The 14,847-nt window shown below is 56.3% G+C and overlaps 1 protein-coding gene across 1 annotated transcript; it reads right to left on the bottom strand.

Moving 5' to 3' along the window:
* Positions 1–646: 646 nt before the first annotated feature.
* Positions 647–13,952, bottom strand: LRRC15 (leucine rich repeat containing 15). The gene is made up of 2 exons (XM_025990335.2): positions 13,866–13,952; positions 647–6,113 (listed from the first exon to the last, which is right to left on the bottom strand). The coding sequence occupies exons 1-2, from the start codon at positions 13,933–13,935 to the stop codon at positions 4,357–4,359; spliced, it is 1,827 nt and encodes a 608-aa protein (XP_025846120.2). The 5' UTR covers positions 13,936–13,952; the 3' UTR covers positions 647–4,356.
* Positions 13,953–14,847: the final 895 nt, after the last annotated feature.

Here is a 14,847-nt window from a genome sequence, read left to right as displayed (position 1 = left end):
AGTGGGATAAAGGAACCTTGGAGAGGACCATCCCTTTCTCAAGCTGTGCTGGCAGCTGTGGCCACCTCCTGGAGTCCACAGACCTGAAGAAGTCCTGAGGACACCTGGACACTTTGTAGGGAGTCCCTGTCATTCAGATGGTGTCTTCTGAGAGCCTGTGACTCACTGAGCCTGGTGTGAGGCACTGGTAGGAATGCTGCGGTGTGCAGGAAGAGTCCTACCTACCCAGGTGTGTGTGTGTGTGTGTGTGTGTGTGCACACGCGCACATGCGTGTGCATGCAGGTTAAATGAATAGCCTTTCTGGTGACACAGAAGAATCCCCAGTCCGGGAGTCTGGAGACCTCCTGCAGTGTGAGCTCCGGCGTTAATTCGCTCACTAAGACTTGAGCAGATTCATTTCCTGCCTCGATCTCACTCCCTTCATCTCTGAAACGGTCTGACCCTATTAAGACTCCTTCCCACGACAGCGGCCCATACACATCGTTTGTTACTCCATTTTTGTTCCCCATTCACTTTCCAAAGGTCTCTTTCCAGGCTCAGCGCCTCTTCTCCTTGAGGGTCTGTCTGGGTCAGCCTTACACGCACGTACAAGAGGAGAATCCACAGGTGGGAGACTCCACAGCCGAGACACCCAACGCTCAGTCGTCCCGCGTATACCATTTATTGTTGACTCTGTACACCAAGTTTGTTACAGGCAGCAGCCAGCAAAGACAGTCCCCAACCCTGCCCTCCAGGGCTCACAGTCTATAAAAGCCTGGGGGCCTAGAAATTTCTAAATGCGTCACCAAGCACCTGGGACTATTTGCAATGATTCCCTAAGCGAGGCAAACACCATCTACTGTTGAAGGCAGCGGCAGGAAGGCAGCGGGCTGGTTGGTGCGATGGCCTCTCCTCGGGGGAGGGAGAGCACAGCTGGGCGAAGTCTGGCCTGGAGAAGCGCCTGCCCCTTCTCTGAACCGCACTGAGGGCTTCCTCCGCGAGCCCACCCCCACCACCTCCCCAACCGCTCGGGTTCGGTTCTGGCTGTGGGCCCCTGGGCTGGACTCTGGGCGGTTTGTAGCTAGAGGCTAGGACCCAGCCGGGGTCTGCGTACCGGCGCTCGGTCTCTAGGTCTCTCTCGCTGCCTGCTCTCCGGAAGCTTCCTGAGTGTGGAAACAGTTGCCTGAAACTGCTCTTTCCTTGACGGACGGGTGGGCTTCGGGATCTCCTGTGTTGACAAGCTTCCGATCCACGCAGTCCCAAACAGGTGCCAACGGCTCAGACCGTAGGAAACCACAGGCAAGCGGCCCTCCTCTTCTTTATGGATGAAAGCCCAGGACAGGCCATGGGGTCTTGTACAAGCGTGAAGAGAAGAAAACCCACAGCCCGCGGAATAACGTTGCAGAGGAAAGAGTGAGTTTAGACCCATCTCCAGGGGATAACCGTCGTGCCCACGCACAGGGGTGTTGTCAGGCTTAAAAAGAAAATGCTCGTTCGGTCCTTTAAAGGGTATCTAGACACCCTAAGTGTTTTTGAGGAACAGTGGCTCCAACTGGCTTTTATTCTCTTTCCTCCTACGTTGACTCTTCACTCCAAATGGAGGCTGCTGCTACTGGCAAGGCATCCTAGGGGCCGGTAGGCAAATGGGGAAATTAAAGTGGATTCTGTGGCCTACCTCAACTTTGGGGGACCAGGAAGCTCACTCCAGTCCTGAGAAGTGAGCAGATGCAATGTCTTACTGGAAAAGAAACCTCATCCAGCTTTTCTGGTAGCTCCCTGACCAGACAACATGGCTCAGAAAGGCCAAAGCCCTGCTGAGGAAGAGGAGACCCAATGGCTCCATCCAATCCACTCTGATGGGAGGAAGGAACAGGCAAGCTCAAAGGGTCAGGTAACGGGTTCACCACCCCCACTGGGGGGTGCCCTGCATGGAGACATCTCAGGACAGCTGCCCTCAGGTTAGCCTATGGCCTGGGGAAACATGCTGATATCCTGGGCCCGCGAGAAAGGAACGCCAAAGTCATGGCCAATGCCACAAATACCCAAGCGTTCTGGGTTCAGATTGGCGGGACATTCTAGGTGAAAAGGATGCCTCTTTCCCCTCACTGCCATGTCTGGCCCGCTTGCACCCTTGCACAATGAGACATTGTCGTCTGCTCCTAAGGAACACCTCGAGGAGTACATGCTTCTCCCTGGAGGAAAGCAGCCCAGCTTCCCCGGAGGCCCCAGAATCAACTGGGCAGGCCACCATCGGGTGGAAAGATGCCCATGCCCCAAGCTCTGGGCTCACTTCCTCTTGGGTCCTGGCAAGTCTCAGAACATGTCCACTGGTTGCTATAAACATTTTGAAACGTTTTGGAAACCCAGATTTACGCTGGGGAGATGTCTTTTGCCTTTGACAGGCCCCATCTTTCCCAGATTCTCCGGGACACAGAGTAAAAACTATGCAGTGTGCTAGTTCTTGTGCACATCCCTTCCTGGACCCTTTTTGTTGGGGGCCTGTCAGCATCATGCTGCTAAGACCTCGGGGGATTTCTTATTTGTTTTGTGGGACAGAGGAAACAAGGAAGAGCCGGTCAGGATTTTCTTTTTCTTTTTTTTTCCAGTCAGGATTTTCAAATGCTTATAGCACTGGCTGCAGCTCTTTCCTGGGCAGAGACCTGAAGTTCTCCATTTCACTGCTGTACTTTGGGACTGATAGACCAGTTGTCCAGACAGAAACATGAGTTGCCATGAACACAGTTTCTTTACCAGCATAAATATGTGTGTAGCAGGGAGGGTGATGAAAGCAGGTATTTACGTGGTTGTAACCCAAGGAACCAAACAACTCAACTCTTATAACCAGGCCACAGGCAGAAGGAACTCTGGAGAGCCCCCAGACCCAGGGTGACCCATCTGTGTGCCTGGTGTTGCCTACTGTATGCGAGCATTCTGAACTTCAGTTTCTAGCTGACTGGAACACTGGTGGAGAATCTTACCACACTAGAAGGATTACCAGGTTCCATTACACTCGGCTGTTCAATTAAAGGATCTCATGTCTGAACTATTTCACTTCCCCCAAATGGAAAGTGAAAATTAAAAACAGACATAGGCATAGCATGCCCAAAAGGCCCAGGCAGAGGGGCCTCCAATGAGCAGCAGACAGCTGGCTGGCAGAGAAAGGGGTGTCAGGACGACCCTGACCAGGCCGTTCTGGGTGACTTGGGGTGTGGGGATCCGATTACATCTCCTGTCCAGGCCATAACACACCCACATTGACTCCTCCACCCCCGAGAGCTGGGCCTTGGCAAGGGCGGGCTGGCAGGGGCAGTGAGGGGCCGTCCAGGCTCATGGGGACCCACCTCCACAAGCCTGTCCTCTCCAGTCAAAGCCCAGGATGGAAGATACTAGTGATGTCTAGTTTCTTGATCTGGATGCTGATTCCATGGGTGCGAACTGCTTGTGAAGATCCATCAAACTCTACACAACCATGCTCCCACTTTTCTGTGTGCATGTTATACTTCAATAAAAAGCTAAAAGATAAAAACCCTGGGATGAACATAAGGACCCCCAGGTTCTAGGGTGCTTTCTCATCTAGTACTAATAAGCTGATTTTAAGAGTTTTTAGGGGTCAGACATTCTACATGATCTTATTTCTCAAAGGACCAAAATGTTCAAGTCAAAATTTGCAGTTCGGAAATCTTCTTTACAAGGCTGGCTTGCCGCACAGGTGCCCTTCTTCCTTTTCCAGGTAACGACCCCGTGAGAGATGCTGATAGCAGCTCTCCCTGCAGGAACTGAGCGGCCTCTTTCGCACCCTGCAGCCAGGCCCTTGGCAGCTTTCAGGACGCCAGCCGAGCAGGTGGGAGCCTTTTGGAGGAGAGAACTCACCCTGCTTTCAGGAGCGGAAACTCATGGGAGATCTTTCATTTGAGGGGACAGGGGAGAGCCATGCCCCAAAGGCAGGGAGCTAAGGAAGGAAAATCAACTTACATCCTACTTGGGAGAGAAGCTGTCCCCATGGAGAACTCTTCCCACAAAGTGAGCAGGAATGGTAACTGAGTCCAGAGGCCAGCATGGCCATGGGCCAGGAGAGCTTGTCAGAGGAGAGCTGGTGAAGGCTGTGGAGAGGGCTTTCTCACATGAAGCCCGGGGACATGAATTAGAAACCCCGTGGGGTTCTTGCCAAGGCCAGTTGGGTCTTCCTGGTGGTAAGAAGGCCCTGCGAGAGCTGGTTCTCCTGTGGTTCTCTAGAGGAGAACCAGGCAGGTCTCTTGGAGACCAGCAAGAGGAAGCAGGGGGTGGCTCTGTGGATGCAGGGGTGGAGGTAGGACAATGAAATTCCCAGATCCTCCAGTGGTCCCACTGGTCCACAACCCTGCCTCCAGCCCACCTCTTCAACACTCGTTGGGCGCCTTCATCTGCATCAGGACTGCGTGGTTCCTCTTCTTGCAACAGCAACAGCAGATGCAGGCAACCAGGGAACAGGCCAGGGCAATGATGCCAATGACAATGGCAGCAATGGCCAGCCCGCTCTGGGCCTGGGTCATGCCCCACGTGCTGCGGTCGTCAGTGACCTCAATGGTGGTCAGATCAGTGTAGTCCTCCACAGGGCTGGTGAACTCAGTAGTGGAGATGGAGGTGGTATCAGGGAAGCTGGGTGTGTCTGGGTACTGTGGTGTTTCCGGGTAGCTGGGGACCTCGGGGATCATTGGGACCTGGACACTGGGGACAGCAACGTTGACGTTGATGATGATGAGGGACTGGCCTCGGACACTGGGTGGGCTGAAACATACTGGGAGAGTGTCTGTCCCCAACCTGGGTTTGTTGAGCAGGAGCCAGTTGTGGAGTGGAAGGATGTCTGAGTCACACCTCCAGGGGTTGTCATAGAGCCTCAGCTCACACAGGTTCCCCAGGTGATCGAAGATGCCCATGGGCAGGTTCTCCAGCTGGTTGTTCTGCAGCTGGATGGTCATGAGGCCGTTGACATTGGCGAAGATATTCCCCGGGAGCTGTCTGAGGCGGTTGTTCTGCAAGGAGATGTTCTGCAGGTTGACCAACATGCGGAAGACGCTCCCGTCCAGCTCTTGCAGCGCGTTGGTGTGGAGGGACAGCTCCCGCAGCTCCACCAGCCCATTGAAGGCATCTGGGGAGATGTAGTTGATCTGGTTGCGGCTGAGGATCAGGACCTGCAGCTGGCGGAGGTTGCTGAAGACGTTGTCAGGCAGAGAAGTGATGTGGTTGTCGTAGAGCCAGAGCTCACGCAGATTGTGCATGGGCCCAAAGATCCCTGGTGAGAGCTCCTTCAGGGAATTCCCAAAAAGCGTAAGACGGTTGAGCTGGGGCAGCTGCATGAAGATGCCAGGAGGCAACTGGGAGATGTGGTTGTTGGACAGATAGAGCTTCTGGAGGTTACGGTTGTTGTGGAAGAGGCCAGGGGAGAGCATACCAATCTGGTTTTGCTGTAGGGCCAGCTCCTGGAGGTTCCCACATCCATCAAATGTGCCCATAGGGATTTCTGAGAGCCTGTTCTCATACAGTCGGAGGACCTGGAGGTTGCCCAGGCGCTGGAAGATCCTGGGCGAGAGGTGGGTGAGGCTATTCTTGCCTAGATTGAGCTTCGTGAGGCCCACCAGGTGGTCAAAGACACCGTCGGGGATATATTCCAGGTGGTTGCCATGCAGCTGCAGCTCTTTGAGGTTGCTGAACTGGGAGAAGTGTGCTGGCTGGATCTGCACCAGCTGGTTGCTGGACAGAAGGAGTGACTCGAGGTTGTTCAAGCCCTGGAAGAGGCCAATAGGCAGAACCTGAAGCTTGTTGTTGGCGAGGCTGAGGTAACGCAGTGACCCTAGGTTGCGGAAGGCACCAGGCATGATGTGGGACAGCTCATTCTTCTCAATCCTCAGGGCAATGAGGGCCGAGATGTTGAGGAACGGGGACTCGTTGAGTTCAGTGATGTGCGTGTTGAGGATCTGCAGGCTCATGGCGTTCCAGGGCAGGGGAGCGGGCACTGTCACGATGCGCGCCCCGGTGCACTCCACCTGGGAGGCTCTGGAGCAGGTGCACTCACTTGGGCAGCCGTAGTAGGCCAGCCCCGCGCTCCAGGCCTGGCAGCCCACCAGCAAAAGAAGGTAGTGTTTCAGCGGCATGGTCTCTGCAAGGGGAGACAGCAACCTAGTCAGGATCACCTCACCGCACTGCTGGGGGTTTAAGCCAACATCTGGCTTGCCTTTGAACTCCATCACCACGCCCCGACTTACGCCACCTGTGGTCTAGTCATCAAGCGTCTTCACCTTCTCCCTATGCCCTTGCCCAAGCAACTGCCTCCACCCAGAGTACTCTTGGTCCTTATCTGAGTCCTGCCCGTACTTCCAAGTCCAGCTCAAATGCAGTCACCTCCAGGAAGCTTCCCCAGATCTGTGATCAGCATTAGTTACCCTCCCACGCAGGTGGCTCCCCAGTGCCCATTATGGCCGTGCCACGGCTGGCTCTGTGTGGCATTTGTTGTGTTCCTGTCTGTGTCCTTCTCTAGCCAATAAGCTTTTCAAGGGCAGGGATGTTCATCTTTCATCCCTAGAGGTTCCTTAAGGCAGGAACAGTATCTTGTCTGGTTATAAAATCCCCGGAGCAGATGCATCTATCTATCCCCCAAAGCACCTGAACTTGCTGGTTGAACATGACCTCCTCAGGAGAAACAGATGGGAAATGAGACCAAATAAATAGGGCCTGAACCTGGGAGGAGATGCTAAGACCACAAATTTGGGGGTCTGCTGGGAAAATAGCAGCAGCCAACAAAGGTGGGACGCACTGCCGATCCGGCAAGCTCAGCTTTTTCCTCTGCCTGGGTCCCACCCCCATCGCTGTGAGTGACCACCTGGCCTTGCCTTGACCCCCTCGCACGTGCTTCATTTAGGTTTAATTCAAACCACCTTCTCAATGAAAGACAATTCTCTGCGCTACTTCCCGTCTCACTGAAGGGGCTGTAGCAGCTCGGCCAGTTCGAGGGGCCTGCCTCTGGTACTACCAGGTCCAGTTTCCACACCAAACCATGAGTGACCTCGAGGAGGTCCAGGAAAACTTACGATGCGCTTTGAGCCCAGAGGTGGTAGGGCCAGATGCTCCCGCAGGCGTGGTGCTGGTCTGGGCATGGAAGCAAACTCATGAAGGGTTCGATGTTTGAGGTCAGGGGTGGTGGGAATTATCTACATACATATCTATAGATAATGTATACAATGCGGTGGAGACAGGAGGTATGGGCACTGAGCCCCCCTCCACGAATAGTTAAGAACCACAACTAGCTGTTCGATCTTGAAGGAAACTTGAAGCTTCAAGCTCACCGTCCTCATGTGTTAAGTTGGGATGATAACCTCTGCCCCCTCTTGAGACCACTGAGAAGAGCAAACAGGAGGATGGATGATCATACATACATTCCCACTATTTATGGGGATGAAGGAAGCAGGGAAAGTGAGGCTCAGAGCTTAAAGCCTGGATCTCCAGACTCTTGGGTGATTACTTTGAGTGTTACTTTAATGCCCTTCCTTTTAATGAGCAAAAATCCTGAGTCAGAGGAAGGAATTTCAAATGATGGCGTGTAGGGCATAAACTGGCTGGGTGGAGAAGGCATTTCTCTGGTCTCTCTTCCTGAACTCATGGAGTCCTAGACCTGGCCCATAACTCAGAATAATCCAGGCTTCCCAACCTGGTCTTAACTCAATGCACCTTTTTTCCTGCGCCCACCCTCCCCACCCCCAACAAGCCTGCCCTGGGGACAGAACCCAAGTTCATCCTCATCCACCCAGACCTTGATTTTTCGTTTATTCACAACCATCCAAGCCCTGACCTGTTGTGATTTGGCATTAAGGACCTGAATAGGTACATGAAATGAGGGAGGAAAGAAAGAATAATAATGTGGCCAACAGTCCTGGGGATGCAGAGGACCGGGGCCTCTGCATGGACACACACTAAAAGGACAAACTCGCACAGACAAAAGTCAGGTCCAGAACTTGGGAGAGGAAATGAGCGGTCTACAGAGGGCACACAGAAAAGGTGTCTCAGCACCCATCCCAAGACAAAGACTTAAGGCTTTTCATTGATGGTAACAGAGAAAGGAGACTGCCCAGCACAACCCGTGTGCTCCTCGCCTGCACCCACAAGGATGAAGTGTGGGACAAGGGAAGCGATGCTCTTCCCCTGCACTGTCCTCATCAGGCCGCAGCTGTGCTGCTGTGCCCAGGGCCACTCTGAACGTCAGGAGGGCTACTAACAGACCAGTCTCTCGAAGGCCTCAGAGGAGGGCAAGGGCATGGTGAGGGGATCCAGAAACCGGAATATCTGAGCATCCGTTGAAGGAACATGGATGCACGGAGAGCTGGAAGAAGAGATCTGTTAAGGAAGCTACTGGCACTTTCCAAGGATACACAAAGGACCGCCCTGGGATTCACTGTGGCTCCAGGGGTCACAAACGTGTGCCGAAGCTGTGGGGCAGCAGATTTCAGCTCACCACTGAGGAGAGCTTGTCTGAATCAGGATGGACAACCCATGGAGTTAGAGCAGAGGCTGAGCAGCCACAGGCTGGAAAGGAGGCGACAAGAAGATCCCTACGCCTGGTAGGGTACTGAACGCCCCGCCTCTCCCCAAGGCTTCGGGATTCTAAGGCTGAGTCCCAGAGCAAGGATATGGGATCCAGCTACTGGGACCATTGTGCCTGTGCTGCCAGGGCTCCATGTGGGCAGGTGGGGGGTGCCCCTCCCCTTGGCACACGCATGGGGGGGACACTCACACCCCTGGACTGACTCACAAAAGCGCAGCTCTATTTGCTCCTGGAGACGCACGAGCTAGTACTTGTGTATTTTTAATGTCTACTCTGCTCAACCTGCTTCAAAATGGTGCCGTACCCTAAATGTCAGAGACTAAATTCTGGGTCCATAATGTGGCAAGCCCCAGGCAGTGTCTGTCAAATCTCCCCAGCTGTCAATGAGGGCGTGGGATGCGATGCCCTCTGAGGACCCATGCCGGACCTTCTCTGCATCTGCGCTCCCCAGCTGGGGCGGGGGCATCAAGCCAGCCCCAGGAAGGGCTCAGGGCCAGGGGAGGGTGCCTCATGGCTTGGGAGGAAGAGAGAAAAGATAATTCCCTTATGGGAACAGAGCCACTGTTGTTTAAAATGGACCACACTCAGCTTGACAAATATTGCAAGAATTTGCAGATTTTCCTTTTTATAAATCCTTCTGTCTGTGGAGTCCACCCCAGCACCACATGCGGTGGTTTCCTGTTTTCCAGCACTTGCTACTGCCACAGGCATGGACTGCTCCAGAGGCCGTCCGCGGGGCCTTCCACACCCCAGCTGCAGAGCCCTGGGGGTGGGGGCGCAGAGGCGCCTGGACAGCCAGCCCGGCCAGGATGGGGAGCGAGCGCGGGCGTGCTCAGCGGCCCTGGCCCTCAGCAGCCGGCACGCAGCCGCCTAATAGCCCACGCTGCCCAGGGCCGCTTGGCAGCCGTGACAGATGCCAGTTAAAGACCCACGAAGTTACCCTAATTATACCCTCCTCCCCCAGGCGGCCGAGTGCCTTCTCCATCTCTGCAGCTACTCAGTCCAGCCCCCGTCCCAAGGGGTGGGCCAGCCTGGGGTCTGTCGCTGGCCCAGGACCTCAGTGAGCTGAGCGGACCCATAGACAGCTCACCCGGACCCTCCCCGGGAGTAGAAGCGCTTGGCCCAGGCACTTGGGCTGTGAGTCCCTTCAGCGAGAGCTGCCTGTGACTCATGAGTGAACCCATAATTAGCCTTGAAGCCCTTTGCTTTGTTGGTTGGCGGGTTGGCACCTTTTCAGCTTATTACCATCATTCGCATCCCTTAAACATGACATGCCCTGGGAGGAGATGCCTTCTATGTCAGTGCCACGGAGCAAAGCTTCTGGAAAGAGCCTGGCAGACAGATGTGCTGCTACTCTGGTCCCGACACTAAACTGGAGTGTGAGTTTGGGTAAATTCTCTGGACCCTACTTTCTCCTCCCGTGAAGACTTCCAAGGGTCCTTGTTGGCTCTCATGTCTTGTGACCAGAGACAGAAAGGAAATCTGGCCTGAAGACCCACCATCCTCCCTCCCATATAGGTCACCCAAATGGCTGACAACGCCACCTGGCCTGGCGCCACCTTCATGTGACGCTGGGGGAACTCACACCCTACTACATTGTCTCAGAGTGTTCCCGGCAGGGCAAACCCACGTGTTAATCAGGGCACCCAAAGAGCCAAGAGCCATTTCATGGGACTCAGGAGTGAGTGTCTGGTCCTGCCACCATCCAGGGCCCTGAGGGGAGCTGAGACACGGAGAGAAGATCTCCCTCACTGGGCCGAGCCCTCTTCCCAGAGAGGTCTCCCTAAACGTGGTGTCATCCACAGGGACACGGTGCCCAATCCAGCTGAGGGAGGTGGCAGCCTGGGAGTTGTGAGGGGTTCTGATCCACCCCCTCCAGCCAGTATGGGTCTCGATCAAGCTGCTCATCCGGCCCCTGGGCGGCTCAGCGGTTGAGCATCTGCCTTCAGCTCAGGTCGTGATCCCGGGGTCCCGGGATCAAGTCCCCCATCGGGCTCCCTGCATGGAGCCTGCTTCTCCCTCTGCCTGTGTCTCTGCCTCTCTCTGTGTGTCTCTCATGAATAAATAAAATTTTTTTAAAAAATTAAAAGCTGCTCATCAATGCTCAGCCCAATGAGTCTGAAGTCATCAATTGAGAGGCTCAGTGCAGCCAGACATCCCCATCTCACTAAACAGGGGGTAACCACCATACACCCCACATCAGTTCATAAAATCACCTGGAAGATCCTGGAACACTTGCTTCATAAAACTGACCTCACAGCAGTGTGGCTGTAAGGCCGAGGTGAGCACTGCCTGCGAAGCACTTAGAGTCGTTCTTGGCACAATACAGATGCCCAATAAATGTCAATGACAATTCCTGCTTGCTGTGCTGTTGAGTAAAATCAGGATTTCTGGAGACTCCACCCACAGAGATCCTGACTCCTCCGTCTGGGTGGGCCCAGTGCTCTGCCAGGTGAGTCTGTTGCAGGTGCCTATGGTCTACACTCAGAAGCCCCCGTTGGGGTCCAGCCCGGCTTAAACACATGACCTGGGTCATTTACTGCCACCAACAGAGAGACTGAACTGAGGATCAGGGAGGCTGAAGGTTGGGCCACAACTGCGCCTAGCGACCTCTATGAATATTCCCTTCCAGGGCCCTTTTCTGCACCCCCCGGCAAAAATCTGAGATGGGAGCTAAACTGAACCCAGCAGTAGAGGCCACTTCCAGAAGCGGCGCTCAGAGCTCCGGGCATCAGAGGTGGAAGGGCTCTTGAGGCTCTCCAGTCAAACCACCTGGCTGTTTTGTAGACGGTTACACTACAGGGCGCAGAGGGAGGAGGGGACTTGTCCAAGGTCATACAGTCATTTGAAGATTTCTGACACCCAGATCAGGACTCTACCTAAGCGCAGAGCTCAGTGAATCCCTGAATCTCATCATGAGGATTCAGGACATTATCAATCATGTGTCTGGCAATGCCTGGAAGGGGCGGGGGTGGGGGGAGGGAGCTTTACTCCCTCTGTCCCAAAATGATCCCAGGCTCATATACATTCCACCCGCCAGCTGCCCAGCATTATTAACCAGGGTCAAGTGCTCCTCCCAGCTCCCAGGCTCCACAGTTTGGAGGGATGTTTGTTCTTCCTTAAAGCTGCTCTGATGCTCCTATAGCTCAATTTCACATGAGGGGCCTGAAAGAGTAGAGGGAAGGAACAAAAGGGGTTGCCCGAAAGTGTTAATCCCGTAATCTCAACACACGGTCCCTTCAGGGATTTGCCCACATTAAGAATGCTCTACCCTAAATACAAAGCACCCTGAAGCCCCAAGGGACAGCTGTTCCCCACCTGGCCCCATTGTTGACCTCATCTCTCCTGGGCCTTCAAAGCCAAAATATTGTTCATTTGTTTAAAAAAGAAAATAAGTAAGAAAAAGCAAGTCCTTTCCAGCCCCAGGGTTAGGGGAGGGAGGGCTTCCTGCAGAGGCCAGAGAGGACCTACAATTAACGTGGCAAAAGCGGCAGGAGACACCGACTTGCCAGCGGAGCAAGGAGCTCCTGCTCGGGGCCTGGATGCGAGAAGTTACAGCCCGTCCTCAGGGTGACACCTCATGCACCCGCATAAGAAGGAGGCGGACGAACGCCTCCAGCAAGCACCTCGGAAGCAGTTTCTAAACCCCGTGTCCTCAAAGCCCAGAGACGAGGCAGTGAGGCCAGGAGCTTGCCGTCGTTCCCTCGCCGTCAGGCCTCCGGGAGGCCACCTGCCACGTGCCGGCAGCCTGGATGTGCACTGGCCGGACACGGGTGGGACGGCCTCCCCTCGGCTCGCCGCACTTCTGCTCCCCCGCAGCCCACCCCCCTGCAGGTACTGAGCCAGCCAGCCCTGCGGGAGGCTTTGGGGCCCCCTAGCCCCCCGACCTCTCTCACAGGCTTGTCTCACCATTGTAGAGTCGCGCGACTCGAGACCACAGGCGAATGGGCCTTTCTGGCCCGGAATGCACCCGGATGTCCAGCCAGTGCACAATGAAAGAGGTGACGGCCATGCGACAGTTTCTCAGTTATGGAGGCAGTGGCAGCCAGCACATCTGGAAGCCGCTGGGGAGGGTGAGATAATCCCAGGGAATCCTGGAGGCAGGCATCTAGCACCTTCAGGCTGGGAGACACCATCTCCAGCATCGCAGCCTGCCCTGGGGTAACACATTTGGCCCTGGAGGCAGACTGGCTCTCACACTTTGGCACAGGTGGGAAAGTTCTAGAAAAGTTCTGGTTTTCCTCAGCTGGTTCGTTGGCCTTGCTCCTGCCTCTGCATTAGAGCAGAGATGCCAGGAGAGCTACCAGAGTCACCGTGTTAAATCACACCACCCGCATCACAAGCCCGTCCCCGGCTCTGCTCCCCTGCTCAGGACAGCAGCCTGGCCACACCCGACGCGGCCCGCTGCCCAGTGGGGGCCCCCAGAACAGGGGTGCCTAAGCCACACACAGACTTAGGGCCCGAAGCAATTCTGAGACCACAGCTTAAGTCCAAACTGGGAATCTGAACCCAGCAGCAGCCTTCGGCTGCAGCCACTGTTGTGGCAACTCTAAGTCCCCCGAAGAGGACAGATCTGTCTTTCCAGGGAGCCCTCCTTGGTCCTGGACAGACCCACACGCCAGGCAGGACAGGGCCGCCCCCACAGCGAGCGCTGGGGAAAGGAGGGTTCAAATAACCTGAGTCTCTGGAAAAGAGAAACTCTTCCCCAAAGCAGAGCTAGTCCCAGAAAGAGGTAAACTCGAGGGGTCACCGGTGTGCTAATCTGGTCAACTTTCAATGCATTTTGGCTCTGCGGAACATCTGGTCAGCACCCCCAGATCGACCTCAGGGGGTGCTGAGGGTCCGTGGGACAGGAGGCTTGTCCATGGGGGGGGCTGGCTGGGCGCAGGGAGGACCGGCCCACTCCCTCGGGGGGCGGGGGGGCACCCCGCGGCCCCTCCTGGCGCGATCCCGGGGTGGGGCGCATTCCGCATCCCGGGGGGGGGGGGCATCCTGGGGGGTGCATCCCGGGGCGGCGCATCTGGAGGGGCCCATCCGGCATCCCGAGGGGAGCATCCCGGGGGGGCACATCCCGCAGCACATCCGGCATCGCGGCATCCCGAGGAGCGCATCCCGAGGGGAGCATCCGGGGAAGCGCATCCAGCATCTCGAGGGGCACGTCCCGCATCCCAAGGGGCCCGTCCAGAGGGGCGCATCCCGGGGAGCGCATCCCGGCATCCCGAGGGGCGCATCCCGCAGCACGTCCCGCATCCCGAGGAGCAGGAGCGCATCCCTGGGGGCTCATCCCAGGTCCCGGGGAGGGGGGTGCCCACCTACCAGCAGCTCGGCGCCCGCCCGCCGCGGACCAGAGGCAGCGACAGCAGGACGGGCCTCGCGGCTGCAGCATGAGCGCGGCGACCCGGCGCGGCCGGTATTTAAACGTCGGGGCGTGAGTCACCGCGGGGCAGGGCGCGCTCGCGGCGGGAGGGGCGGGAGGGGCTGGAGGGGCGGGCCCCGGGGCTTTAAAGGACGCGCTTCCCTCTCCCCCTGCTCGCCTGGGCCGCCTGGGCCCCAGGGAAGGGCCGTGCCCGGAGAGCGGGGCTCCCCTCTGTGTCCTCCAAGCTTTGTATTCGAAGTAATTCCAAATTTCCAGAAGATTGGCAAGAACAGTGTTATCTACCTAACCCAACTGGCACCCCCACCCCCCCACCCCCACACCCACACCCACCCCCACCTCAGAGGTGCCACGCAGGCAGGCAAGGGGCCTGTGCAAGAATGAGAGGCTCCCCGCTCTCCACCCCTGCGCTGAAGCCCCCTCCCTGCTGCCCTCATGGGGGCAGGAAACCATTTCTGTCCTCGGTAGGACCAGGAGGGCCTGGGGGGAGAGGAGAAGGAAGTCTCGGTGGCAGTGGGGAGGCTGCAACACCCCGGCTTCTCCTCCAAATCGCAGCCTCAGGAAGGCAGAGCTGCCCTGGGCTGAGCCACCGGCCCTTCCGCGGCTCAGTTTACCCTCCCAGCTACATGGGGAGAGTGACACTCACACACCTGCCTCCTGGAACGCCAGGAGCCTTAATTAATGTTTGGGCTGCGCCTGGAGATCTGTGATGAAAGGCAGACATAAAAGCGCGGGTGTTATTACCGAAATAGCCACTTGGGCGGCTGGCAGGGGTCAAGGCCCGCAGCCTGAATCAGGCACATTCCTCCCCGGAGGAGGCACCGTGATTCACGGACCGCAACAAAGAGCGCCACCTCCATCAAGTGACAAGAGCCCGAGAGGGACACGGGACACGCGCAGCTTGCAGGGTCTCCTGGCGGCGCC

Source organism: Vulpes vulpes, chromosome 1, assembly GCF_048418805.1.
Source record: "Vulpes vulpes isolate BD-2025 chromosome 1, VulVul3, whole genome shotgun sequence".
Lineage (NCBI taxonomy): Eukaryota > Metazoa > Chordata > Mammalia > Carnivora > Canidae > Vulpes > Vulpes vulpes.
The sequence above is the reverse complement of the archived record's forward strand: the minus strand, read 5'-3'. Positions and strand labels throughout refer to the sequence as shown.